This window comes from Rhinopithecus roxellana, chromosome 10 (genome assembly GCF_007565055.1).
Source record: "Rhinopithecus roxellana isolate Shanxi Qingling chromosome 10, ASM756505v1, whole genome shotgun sequence".
NCBI classification, from domain to species: Eukaryota; Metazoa; Chordata; class Mammalia; order Primates; family Cercopithecidae; genus Rhinopithecus; species Rhinopithecus roxellana.
In genome coordinates, this window is record NC_044558.1 from 12,842,553 (window position 1) to 12,856,703 (window position 14,151).

The following is a 14,151-nucleotide window of genomic DNA, read 5'->3' on the forward strand; positions in this document are numbered from 1 at the left end:
TGGGGGGCCAAGCACAGCACATCTGTGGAGTTGGCTGAGAGGGGCTCCTTATTAACTTCGGATGTGGAGGGAGAAATTCTAGTTAGGGGATAAAAGAGGAGAAAGACTGCAGATGCTACAGATCATACTGCTGGAGAAGTTTGCCAACAATGAGCAGGAAAAGCAGTAGTAGCCAGAAGATTGATAGGCTTCCAACAAAAGATCTTCAGTAAGAGAATGGAATAGTGCTATTCGTGAGGGAGAGATTAGTCCATTTTGAGGAAATGAACGCTAGAAGCCAGACTTGCCACAAAATGCAGGTTTCTTGGTGTAAGACCTAGTATGTAATCGAGTGAGGTGTTGAATTGTGAGTACTCTTCACAAGATGTTTCAGTGTTGAAGATAGATATTTAAGTGTTGAAAACATGGACTAGTGCCATTAAGCAGCTCTTTGATGAGGAGGCAGAACACAAAGAATGAGTAGGACTCAACTCGTGAGAAGAGTCAGGAGGGCTTCAGATAAGGGAAAAGCTAAAGATGTGTAGGAGAGCATGCGCCATGATTTATACAAGAGCCAAGACCGCTAGACTGCAGTGGGTTCATACTGGTGAACAGTGGAAAATAAGAGCTTCCTAGGTAAAGATGGTAGAAGAACCCGATGAGCAGAGCAAAAGGATGTACCCTTGACTTGTTGAGTGGTCCTTGTAGGCTTTTGCACGTGGATGAATGAGAGAAAATGTAAGTTCTAAGATAGTGGTACAGGGCAGAGTATATGGGGAGAGAAAAGTATGCAGGCACAGAGGGGAACTGGGAAGGGTGCTCCTACAGTGCAGGCAGAATATCTGCAACCAGGCGGCCTTCCTGAGCCATTGTAAATCATGGTCGAAACATGTCATTGATGTCACTTCCAGTTTAACCCATTGAACAGGAAGATGAAGTTTGCTGTACACCCCAGTTGCAAAGGTAGACAAACTAACGAAGGTTCATTGCTGTCATTTTGGGTGAATCTGTGATAATGTAAAAGATTCTCTCTTTTTTTGCCTTTCTAATTTTCCAGAAGCTCCACTAAGTTGTCCTATTGTCAGCATTTTTCACTTAACATTTAACTATATCCTTTGAAATTTAAGTTTTGAATAACATTTCCTGGGCTCACAGTCTGGAATGGAAGTGGATATACAGCTCTCGTGAGTCTGTAAAATCTAATCCTGTAAAAGAAAGAAACATATATACATGGTCTGGACAAAGGCTTTCTTGTATGGTCATGCAGTAATGCACCACACGGTCCCAAAGGGTGCTCGCTACCTCACAGACATCCTAGACTTTTTTTTTTTTTTTTTAATAATTAGGATTTCACTTTGTCACCCAAGTTAGAGTGCAGTGGCATGATCATAGCTTACTGCAGCCTCAACCTCCTGGGCTTAAGGGATTCTCCCACCTCAGCCTCCCAAGTAACTAGGACTACCGGTACACACCACCATACCCAGGTTGTTGTGTTTTGGTTTTCTTTTTTTTTTTTTTTTGGTAGAGGTGGGGACTCGCTATGTTGCCCAAGCTGGTCTCAAACTCCTAGGTTCAAGTTATCTTCCCACCTTGGCCTCCCAAAGCACTAGGATTATAGGCCTGAGCTACCATGCCTGGCCCTCGTCTTTTTAAATAATCATTTTGCCACTTTTTAGACAGTCAGAGAAAGGGGTACCTTTTCCTCATTTGCACTAAGTTAGCATTAATCTCGGGGTTCAGTAGCTCTCCAGCTGTATAAGATGATGGAGACTTGCTTTATATACAGGCTAGAGTTCAGAGTGAAGACAGCTTTAGGAAAATGGAATCTCTTAACTCCTCCACTTCTTCCAAAGGTTTATGAAAACCCCAGACGAAATCATGAGTGGCCGAACAGACCGTCTGGAGCACCTAGAGTCCCAGGAGCTGGATGAACAAATATACCAAGAAGATGAATGCTGAAGGAACCAACAGTCCACCTCAGCGGGCCGGCAGCCCAGGGAACCCCTGCCCACCAGGATTGCTGGAGGTGTGACGGAGCAGGCGGGCTGAGGAGAGTGGAAAAGGAAGCGACCCAGAAATGGCAGGGACACTTCTCTTGCAGACGAAGAGGGACCCTGGAGCACCTTGGACAAACCACCCAGCAAAGGCGGGGCTGGAATTCTGGCAGAGGGCGTGAGCCTGGGACTCGCATGTCACGTTTCCTTCTCATTTGGAATCTCCATCTGTAATTCCTCACCCTCACCTTTCCACCGTTGTTAGTTTCATGGTGTTTTTGTTTTTGTTTTAAGAACATGCAGTTTGACTCTTCATCATTCATCTAGGGGAAGACATCCAATGTTGTTTTCCTATGGAAATATATATCTATTATATATATATTTTTTGCAAATCTCACAAAGTGCGGCAAGCCCAGCTGGTCAGGAAAGAGAATACTTGCAGAGGGGTTCAGGTTCCTCTTTTTCCTGCCACATGGATCAGGTTTGTTCCTGTTACTGTTGGGTCTTGGCTGAAAAAAAAATGCTTTTAAAAAAGATAAAATGAAAAGGAGAGCTCTCTTTTTCTCTCTCTTGCTCTGTTCTTCCCTTGGTCCCCTCTGTCCTCCCTCCCTGCCTGCTGTTGCGATTCAGATGCCTTCTGACAGAGTTCAGCCTCTTGGAGAGTCTTGGGGATTGTTGGCACCTAAACAGAATCAGTGACCTGGGTGCTTTGTGGCCAGCAGCACAGAATCAAACCCACATCCAAGCATTTGGCCACCCATCTGAGGGAGGCCAAAATCATCACAGATGCTGCTGTCCTGCAGACAGATACATGCTAGACCAGCGAGCCACCCCTGAGATGACTGTGAGAACCATGCGTCTAAGGCGTAAGATAAGGATGGAAGGCTGTCCAAGTTACTTGGAAGGCCTCGGCAGCTTGGGATTAGCTTGGGAGTGCTGCAAAGTGGAAAATATGAAAAGACCACACAGGCCCAGCAGTCCAGAAACTGGGCAAAAGTATTCTGCAGTGCAGATTTATTTTTCCAAAGCAGGTAACAGAGGCTGGTGAGGAAAGATCCTCTCTGCTCCATTCCAAAGGCCATCTTGCCATCAGTTTCATGCCTTCGCCTGATTTTTTTTTTTTTTTTTTCAATTCCTAGCCTTTTTTAAAGTTTCCTGGTCTCCACTGGACACAGCATTGGAGACGGAGGATCCCAAAGGGCAGTCTCAGTTGCAATCAGTGTTTGCCCAGCCTGGGCAGACAGGAAATTCCTCGGATACATTACTTTTCTTTCTTTCATAGCTATGTCTCAGAAAGGACCCATTTGTGGCTCTTTTTCACCTCAAAATAAGATCGATGGTATCTTGTAAAATGAGGGTAGTGCCACTTCTTAGTATTTTTGATGATAACAGATATTTTTAGAAAGCTGTTTTAAATTTTTTTTTTTTTTTTCCTTTTCTAGCCATCTAAACTGACTCTTCCAATATAGGTCTCAGAAATCCAACATTTGGAGTACAATTTCTTTTAATCCAGGTTAGATCTGCCTTACAAAGCACCCCCTCCTCGTTCCCCTCTGTTTCCTCCACTCAGCTGGGGGAGCAACTCACAGCTCCTCCAGGATACATATGTGCCCTCAGCAGCAGCTCCCAGGGAAGTTGCCAGAGACCCCAGGCTTCTCCCCAGCCTTTTCTGAGTTGAGTCAGACCCATAGAGTTTGGGTCACACAGGCAAGAGGAATTTTCCCTGGGCCTTACTGACAAGGACACCAACCTAGGATGCGAACAGATGGACTGTGGGTCAAGGACACTGGAATTGAGCTGATCAAGGCTCTCTTCAGCCTTGGTCTGTCCCTGCCTCTTATCAGAGCACAGGTAGACACACGGGCGTAGCCAACCCACTCCTACTGTCACAGGTGCCCCACCATTCGACCTTCCAGGAGGTCAGGGGCCTTCTGTGTGAGGTGAGCGGGTCTCAGTCTGCTTGAATGGTGATGAGATTCTGCTGGATTTCAGCACACTGCAGGTGTCTTTTGAGAGCGTTCAGTAGGATATGGTGATCCCTATTTCAGCCTCTAAGATGACTGGTATTCGATCTCAAATGCAGAGATTAAGCCAAATACCTGATGTATTGTGAAAGCCACTGATTTTAAGAATGGAGAGAAAGGGATTTGTACCACATCCCTCTATGAATATGAAATCCGAGACCAGGGCATGATGTTGCTCGGGTTAGAGCCTCTCAGTCTGGCCTCTTCACCCAAGTGCAAGAACTCAGTCTCTTACTGCTCAAAGAATCTTACAGTTGAATTACGGAGGGAAATTCCCTTTTGCCCCAAGAGTTTCTATATTTAAAGCAATATCCCAGGAGAATAAGTTAGACTTAGGATGATACCTTCAGCCACTTGAAGAAGAAATAGAAGGCATTCATTCCAATATAGTCTTCATTTCCCATTCAGATACAGGTTGAGCATCCCTAATCTGAACAGTTAAAACCCCCCAAATGTCCCAAAATCCAAAACTTCTTGAATGCTATGACACCATCAGTGGAAAATTCCACACCTTAACACCTTTGCTTTCTTCTGGTTCAATGTACACAAATTGTTTTATATAGAAAATTACTTCAAATATCACAAGATTACCTTCAGGCTATGTGTATAAAGTATATATGAGCCATAAGTGAATTCTGTGTTTAGACTTTATGTCCATCCCCAAGATTTCTCATTTTATATATATATATACAAATATTCCAAGATACAAAAAAATTTTAAAATCCAAGACCCAGAACACTTCTGGTCTCAAGCATTTCAGGTAAGGAATATCAATCTGTACTACCAATAATGATTTTTGTAATTCCCCTAACTGCAAATGTCCTCTTCATTTGTTCTTTATGAGAAGACCTGGGTAGTGCCAGCACCTGGATACAGTATTTACAACCTGCAGACCCTAAATATTTCAGATTGAATTTGGCAAACCTTGATGAAGTACCTGCTGGACGCTGTGAGGCACCCAAAGCTCAATCAGCCATAATCCCTGCTTTCAGAGTTTATATTGTACTTGCCTAATCCACCCAGCATGAAATTTCTCATTTCAACACCAAGGACTAGGGGTGTTGTCAGGGGACAAATCAGAAGTCAGGAGAGGAAAATGCAAAGGAACCCTGCCATGTGATGGATCTGTACTCTCACTTGGGTCTTGAAGTTCTCATTCCCACATCTCAAGCTAGCCAGGCCGTCTCCTCTGTATCAGAAGAAAGCACTGGTAGTTGGCTAGACTGGCTATGTTGAAGGTAACATGAACTCTAAGATCTTGACCCAAGGCGACTTGGTCTTGCTTAAGGTGACATCACCCATGTTCCAAATCCTTTGGGGAGGTGAGGGCATCCCCACAGAAAACGAGGAATAACAGACCAATGGATTTTCTCCTTTCAACAGTATGTTTAGAACCCTCTTATGCAGTGTCTCTTGATACTGATCTCTTGTCCAAATGAGAATGTCGCTTTAGCTGAAATTCAAATGGCTGTGACAATTTACTGAAATGATGAAGTAAACCACCATTCCCACCTTTTACTGCCTAGGCTCCAAGTCTGAATACATTTTTGAAATAGGAACTCCCTTTTGCAAAAAAGAAACCTGGGGGTCAGGGAGGTGAAGTGACTTGCCCTAGGAGCAGACAGCATGCCAAGAACGGAATTAGGATCAGGATCCAGCCTGGGCTTACCTTGTCTGGCCCATTCCCACCCAGGAAACTGAAGATAAAAGATTTGGGAAAACACTCAAGAAAAAGGGGCAGTTTCCTTTGCCCAAGCATTTGGTGCTAGTTAGAGGCTATTCACTCTCTCCTGCTCCTCTTTGGAGTAGAAATAAAGGCTGTGACATAAGGAAGCCAATGGGGTGGGAGGGGGGACAATAATCCCTGCCTAAAACCCACAGAAGACTATCCTGATACTCTTGACCCAACTGCATCAACACTAAACAACTGCAGACCCCCTGAATCTTTCACACATGCCAAGTGAACATTCTTGATGATTTCTCTTTGTGACTGCAACCACCTGCAAACCAGAACGAATCTAGAATTTCCTTTTCCCCCCCTTTTTGTTTAGTTTCTAATCTCTTGTTTATGAGGTGTGGGGTTTATAAGGGACTGAATCAAATGAATGTAACAAAAAAGAAAAAAACAAAAAAAAAAATGCCTTTTCTCAGGGCCAGTGAGTTGCAAATAATTTTTAAAGAAAAGCCTATAATTACATCATCTCAATAAATTTTTTATAAAAAAAAAGAAACAAGTCCAGAGTCTCTGTTTTTAATAATATGAAATGCAGTCAGACAAGGTGCTCTGATGAGGTAAATCCTGTCTCCACTCAATTATGGCATAAAGGGCAGTCAATGGTTTTTCTCTGGCAGGAAGCCTCCACTGCAGAGCAGTCTGCAGGCGATCTTTAGACAAGTGGCACCGGAAAGGTCAGAGTGAACCATTCCGATCTGAGCAGCTGCCACAGGTGGAAAAATTGCCAAGAGGAACCCCGATCAGAGATGCTTGGGACCCATGCTGTGGTGAATGTTTATTAGCTCACTGAGAACCTAGCAATGCCTGGTCCTTACACAATAGAATTGCCCCTTAAATCTGCTGAGATCAGGGGTCTAAGCCTACAAGGTGACGAAGGCGTAAGGGCTGGGATAGCTCCTATGACTAAATACAGGACTGTAATGACCTAGGAAGTCATCACACTACTCAGAGCCAGCCCACATGCTCAGAATGTCCCAGCCAACCTGACCAACAGAGCCACCCGCCAACCAGTGGGCACTTGGGAGTTCAAGATCAAACATTCTGCACTTGACCAGAACTATCTGCCATCAGAAGTGGGTGGAAACAAGGGGAAGAATGAAAAACAAAGCAAATGCATTGCTGTTGAGCAAATTGGACATAGGTTCGAAATGTCTAAGAAATCAACGGTCTTAGAAAATGTTGTTAGTTTACTTTTGTATTTAGGTTAACCCAGTTACTCTGTGTCCCCTGAGAATGATTGCTGCAATTTGGCCCTATATTCTGTATGATCAGAGCACAGTATCAAATAAGGGTCTAGATATTTTTTTGTGGTGCTAAAAATGCATTCGAAGCTACTATTTCTATAATGCAGCATTAGAGAACTGCTAGAAATGCAAATTATCAGTTCCCACCCCATAAACGGAATCAGAAACTTTGGAGCCGGGGCCGAGCAGTATGTTTTAACAAGCATTCTGGGTGATTCTGATGCACACTAAAGTTTGAGAGTCACTGCTACCAATTTCTTCATCTTAGTGTGAAAGAGAGCTTGTAGCAATTTAAACAATAAACTCAAAATAATTGGTGACAACTAATTTGCATTAATAGTACTCACAATAACGCCGCATTTTCCTAATGGTAGATATACTGTGGAATGAGGCTAAGTGGACACAGAATCACATACCAAAATCATCGTCTTGTTTTCTCCAAACCTTTTAAGCAATCAGTTTGCTGTCAAGATGAGCTGTTTTAAAGGGTAACTCTAACAGCTGACCTGCCCTTGCAAATTAGAGCACAGCAATTTATCCACTTATGCCCACTTATCTGCCTAACCAGCCTGATCTAAAAAGAAAAATAAAAGGATCATTCTCATCTGCTAACTGACCTTGGCTATCTGTACCCGGAATTATTAAGCAGAGCCTGGATGAGCATTTAACCAGGGCATTTGCAGAGGACTCTAGATCCGCTGGGCTAGACCAGTGCCTCTCAAACCTGAAAGTGCTTATGGATCATCAGATGATCTCAGGAAAAAAAGCAGATTTTGCTTCAGTAGTATCTTGTGAAATCTGGACAGAAGATATATTCTTCTACCCTACTCTCTGGGTGGGGCTTGAGGTTCTGCACTTTTTTTTTTTTTTTTTTTTTTTTTTTTGAGACAGTCTCGCTCTGTCACCCAGGCTAGAGTGCAGTGGCACGATCTTGGCTCACTGCAAGCTCCACCTCCCAGGTTCAAGCAATTCTCTTTCTCAACCTCCCGAGTAGCTGGGATTACAGGCACCCGCCACCATGTCTGGCTAATTTTTTTGTATTTTAAGTAGAGATGATGTTCCACCATGTTAGCCAGGATGGTCTCAATCTCCTGACCTCATGATCCGCCCGCCTTGGCCTCCCGAAGTTCTGGAATTACAGGCGTGAGCCACAGCACCTGCCCAAGATTCTGCACTTCTAACAAGCTCCGGGTAGTGCTGATGGTGCTGGTCCAGGGACCACACTTTGAGTAGTGAGAGGGCAGTCTCCCTTCAGACCCTGAAATGCTGACTGTAATGCAAAACTGACCGAACCCCTCTCTGTTGTTTTCCTCTGTTAATTCTTCCCTAGAATGGTCCCTGGGCCCAGTCCTGCTCTGTGAGACATTTGCTTGTTCCCTTTCAGGACAGCATCAAGAGTAAACAACATGATCAAACGCCTCTTCACCACGTGAAGGAACAGCTAGCTATTCATGTACTGGACCTTCATACAGACATTCATGACCAGATGCCTCATGGTCATCATTCTTGTGGGAAGCAATGAGAATTCCAAGCATCGCTGCCTCTCAGCCTCTAGCAAGACCGGTCTTGATTGCTGAAAGCAGATAGAACGCTAACATGTTCTTGATGTTCTAAATGGATAGAAAGGATGGATGAGCAGATCTTCCATCCAAACAGTCCAAGATGTTGATATTAAAATCAGATAATCCTGTTTGTTAGGACTTAACAGATTCACTGTTTTCTTATTTTTTTTAATTAAGGCCTTCAGTCTCTGCCAGATTAAGATGGTAGATTTCTGTTAGTAAAAACCACTGAGGAACGTCTGCTTAATCTTGTCTGAGACAACAGAAGACTCTTTCCTCTCCCCAGACCCTCTTAGTAATGGCCTCCTGGAGTCCTCTGAGATGTTCATGCCTTTTCCCTCAACCAGAATTTTGGTCATGAGATCCCGTATCAGATCATCCACCTGAGTTAACATTTGTTTCTTCTGATGCCTCTGGGATAGCTAAGTGCTACCTTGGTGGCCCAGCTGCAAGCACTTCTAGAAAAGCAACTAAATGCCTTAATGCAGTGAATTGCTTATGTGCCTCTGTCCCCCACTAGAGCTCTCTAAAGGTAGAGTATTTTATGCACATTCTTACTACCAGCCCCTTGCATGTGGCTGGCGCAAGTTATATGTTAATAAGTGTTTTAAATGGGAGTGAAGTCAGGGGAACTCTCTGTGACCTTAATTTAGGCAAATATTTCTTGAATATGACACCAAAAAATCCACGAAAGAAAAAAATGGATAAATTGGACTTCATCAAAATTAAAACTTGCCCCTCAAAAAACACCATAGTAAGAAAATGAAGATAAGTTATAGACTGGGAGAAAATATTTGCAAGTCATTTGATAAAGAGCTTGTATCCAGAATAAACTTCCACAGCTCCATAAGATGAACAACCCGATTTTAAAATGGTCAAAAGATTTAAACAGACATTTCACCAAAGAATTTATAGAAATGGTTGTTAAGCACACAAAAAGATGCTCAACATTATTAGTCACTAAGGAAAGGTAAATTAAAACCACAGTGAGATCACACAAGTCATCCAAGTGTTGGCTAGGAGGTGGAAAGCTGGAACCCTCATACATTGCTGGTGGGGATGTAAAATGGCACAGCCACTTTGGACAACAGTTTGGCAGCTTCTTAAAAAGTTAAGCATAAATTTGTCATATCCAAAAAATTTCATGCTGAAGTATCTTCTCAAAGAAATGAAAACGTGTCCACATAAAGACGTACACACCAACATTTATAGCAGCATTATTTTACTTTATTTTCAGATGGAGTCTCACTCTGTTGCCCAGGCTAGAGTGCAGTGTTGCAATCACAGCTCACTGCAACCTGAAACTTCTAGGCTCACGCAATCCTCCCATCTCAGCCCCCTGAGTAGCTGAGACTACAGGTATGTGCCACATGCTGGCTTTTTTTTATTTTTTGTAGAAACAGGGTCTCGCTATGTTGCCTAGGCTGGTCTTGAACTCCTGGGCTCAAGTGATCCACCTGCCTCAGCCTCCCAAAGTGCTGGGATTACAGGTGTGCGCCATTGCGCTCGGCCCAGCAGCATTATTCATGATAGATCACGCCTGTAATCCTAGCACTTCGAGAGGCTGAGGTGGGATGATCATTTGAGCTTAGGAATTCGAGACCAGTGTGGGCAACATAGTGAAACCCCATCTCTACAAAAAATTTAAAAATTAGCTGGGTGTGTTGGCACACACATGTGGTCCCAGCTACTTGGGAAGCTGAGGTGGGAGGATCGCTTGAGCCCAGGAGGTTGAGGCTCCAGTGAGCAGTGATCACACCACTACACTCCAGCCTGGGTGACAGAGGAAGACCCTGTCTCAGAAAAAAAAAAAAAAAAAAAAAAGGCCAGGCACAGTGGCTCACACCTGTAATCCCAGCTACTCGGGAGGCTGAGGCAGGAGAATCGCTTGAACTGGGAGGTAGAGGTTGCAGTGAGCCAAGATCATGCCACTGAACTCTAGCCTGGGCCGCAGAGCGAGACTCTGTCTCAAAAAAAAAAAAAAAAGAAAAAGAAAAAGAAAAAAACCAGAAACAATCCACACATCCATCAACTGGTGAATAGATAAATAAAATGTGGTAGATCCAGGCAATGGAATACTACTTAGCAACAAAAAGGCAACAAACCATTGATAGATGCAATAACATGAATGAAACTCAAAAGCATATTAAGTTAAAAGAAGCCCATCACAAAAGACCACATGTTGTCTAGTTTCAGTTAGATAAAACTTCCAGTAAAGGCATATCTATAAAGACAGGAAATGAGTATTTACTTGGGGATGGAGGTAGGAGTGGGGATTGAATGGAAACAAGCAAGGGGGAACTTTTGGAAATAATGGAAATGTTCTAAAATTGGATAGTCATGATGGTTACACAAATCTATACGTTTACTAGAATTTATTGAACTGTACCTTTATAAAGAGTATGTTTTATGGTACATAATTTTACTTCAAAAATGCTGTTAATACAAAAAAAAAGGAAAAAGAAAAAAGTCTTCATAAATCAATTCATGCTGGTTATATGGTAAGTGGGACTGTCTTCAGGAGCTGCACACAGGACTCAAATAAAGGAACTATAGAAAAATATACTAATAATATAATATACTAATAAAAATGAAACATTAAGAGAAATCGTGACAGCAGGAAATCATCAACTATGTTCTGTTCATCAACTAACCTCCCCAGGGCTGGGCCTCTCAACAGTCCAGGGAGTCTGAGTAAACCACAATCTCTCAGAAATACTTTATGGACACCCCAAAAGAAACCCTAGAAACACACAGCCCATGATGGCCACCCCCTGCCAGTATCAGGTGGCTCCAGGCAGTTGTATAGGCAGCGGCCCAAATTTGAACTGGTAGCCTAGGATATTGGAAGACCATTGGATGCTGAGACTCCAAGTCATAGATTCTTAAAGCTACACAGCAACATAAAGGCCAACTGAATCAGTAGGTGTTTGGTTATGTGTGACCCCAGGGCTTCCCAAAGGGAATAAGAAGTAATGAGGGGGAAATGCCTCAAGAATGAAGCTGGGAGCCTGAGAAGGACCCAACTGAAATCAGACGATGGGAACACCAAGCAGGGAGATGGTTTAACACACCTGTGGGCTATTGCTCTTCAACTATGAAATTAACATCTATTTAGTTGGAGTGGAGAGCAAATGATTTTTTACTAACAACAATGATGAGACTTTTAGCCAGGTGTGGTGGCTCATGCCTGTAATCCCAGCACTTTGGAAGGCCAAGGCAGGTGGATCACGAGTTAGGAGTTTGAGACCAGCCTGGCCAACATGGAGAAACCCTATCTCTACTAAAAATACAAAAATTAGCTGGTCATGGTGGTGCGTGCCTGTGGTCCCAGCTATTTGGGAGGCTGAGGCACGAGAATGGCTTGAACCCGGGAGGCGGAGGTTGCAGTGAGCCGAGATTGCACTACTGCACTTCAGCCTGGGTGACAGAGCGAGACTCTGTCTCAAGCACAACAACAAAAAATGATGAGACTTTTATGTACAAAATAAGAAATATGCACTGAAAATGTCACGTTTTTATTTTATCTAAAACTATCTCAAAAGATAGTATCTTTCCATTCATAACAGTCATGTATAAAAGATAGAGATATATTCCATGTCTACTACAATGGAAAACATCTTCAAAATGTGTTTTAAAATGATTTCCTCTGTCTGTCATGTTGGTAAAATGTTTTTCACTATTCTGTAGTTCATATTCCCTCTTCTCTTTCCTTTTATGAATATCTGAACTAGGCAGCCTCTTGGGAAGTGTATGAAAGACTTTTAAAATTACATAATAAAATAAATCACTCATTCCTGATAAATAGCATTATACAGTCAATCATTTTTTCCTCAGAACTTTAGTCTATTGCAACCGTAGGGAAAGCATTTTGAGGCCATGGTCTCAGAGCCAGGTGAACAGCCTGCAATCTCAGCACATGCTTTGCTATGTGTGGAGCAAAACTGTTATTAGAGATAGGGCAGTACCAGAAAGGATGTTCGTTTTGTCCACCTGCAAATTCTGTCTGATGGGCAATGTCTGAACGTCAATGTCCAAATTTCATTTTGCCAGTTACATCAGGAATTCTAGACAGAGACTAGAATTGGTACCAAGTTCACTGGTACCAAGTTTCTGCTTTATTCCCTTCTAATTTAGTGTCCCTGACACAGGCTGGTGCCCAACACAGCTGGCTGCTGGCTGGCCTGAGAGCAACAGCACAGGACACTTACACAGGTGCAGTCTGCAGTCAGAGTGCCCGGATCCAAGTCCCACACCTGCTGTCATTAGCTATGTGACTATGTGACCTCAGGCCATGAACTTAACCACACTGTGCCTCAGTTTCCTCAAATGCAAAATCGGGTTGATAATAATAGTGCCCACCTCAGAAGGAAGGTTGTGGGGATTAAAGGAGGGATTACAGAGAACGTGCTTAGAAAAGTGCACAGCACATTCCATATTAACTGCTATGATTTCTATAATTTAGTCTGGATCTACTGAGCCACCAACCACTGCTTCACTCAGAGCAGCTCTGCTCTTATCATTTCTACACATTGGGATTCCACCAAAAGACACCTTCTCATAAAAAAAAAGTTTCCATGGTTTTTGTTTTGTTTTGTTTCAGTTTGAACATCATGGAAGGATTGCAACCCCCTCACTTTACAGATGAAGGGTCAGAGGTCCAGCGGGGTGAGAGGCTACCCCGAGTCCTCCCATACCCTGGGGTAGTCTGGGCCTGGGCCCCCACCTGGCATCCTCACTGCACCTCCCTTCATGGGGCCACATTCTCAGTCTCAAAGAGCACCTGACCCTCGGTGATACTTACCTGTGGCAATGGACTCAACCCAAGGGAAATATTGGCTTGACTCAGGTTCACAGAGAATATTTTGATCTGATTTTGTTCCAGTTCAATAGCTTTAGGAAATGTGTAGGTTTCATTCTATATAAAATTAGTATGCCAAGCTCTTTGATTTTGTTTTCTCATTCTTTTTAAGAAAGTCCTGACTCAGCTACCCTATGCACAAAACAATATTATTTGGGTTCAGTTTTGGGGCTAGGAAATTTGAACACCACTTCAAAAAGGAGCCCTGAAGGTGGAGGAGCCACATCGCTGGCCCTAGAAGTCTTGCCATTTGAGGAACCAGGGGGTCAAGCTATGAGAATCTCCCAACCATCTTGCTCCCTGCTGGACTCCTGGGTTTTTTGTTTTTTTTTTGTTGTTGTTGTTGTTTGTTTGTTTTTTTGTATTTTTTTGAGACAGTTTCACTCTTGTTGCCCAGACTGGAGTGCAATGGCATGGTCTTGGCTCACTGAAACCTCTGCCTCCTGGTTTCAAGCGATTTTCCTGCCTCAGCCGCCCAAGTAGCTGATATTATAGGCACCCGCCACAATGCCCAGCTAATGTTTGTATTTTTAGTGGAGACGGGGTTTCATCGTGTTAACCCGGCTGGTCTTGAACTCCTGACCTCAGGTGATCGGCCCGCTTCAGCCTCCCAAAGTGCTGGGATTAAAGACATGAGCCACCGTGCCCGGCCTTTTGCTAGAAAAGGAAAAGGTACACATGACCAGGTTGAGAATATCGTCCTTTGCAACAGGAAGAGCAGCAGCCACGCTGTGTCCCATCTAACCACTATC

The 14,151-nt window shown here is 43.4% G+C and overlaps 1 protein-coding gene across 3 annotated transcripts in view; it reads left to right on the top strand.

The window, feature by feature from the left end:
* The window catches only part of ETV6 (ETS variant transcription factor 6), a 250,088-nt gene extending 243,864 nt beyond the window's left edge, over nucleotides 1–6,224 (top strand). For all 3 annotated transcript variants that reach the window (XM_010370996.2, XM_030938568.1, XM_030938569.1), the window contains one exon: nucleotides 1,833–6,224. In XM_010370996.2, the coding sequence (XP_010369298.1) occupies nucleotides 1,833–1,938 (106 nt within the window). In that variant the 3' untranslated portion in view covers nucleotides 1,939–6,224. The remainder of the gene's footprint in view (nucleotides 1–1,832) is intronic.
* The last annotated feature ends 7,927 nt before the right edge of the window (nucleotides 6,225–14,151 follow it).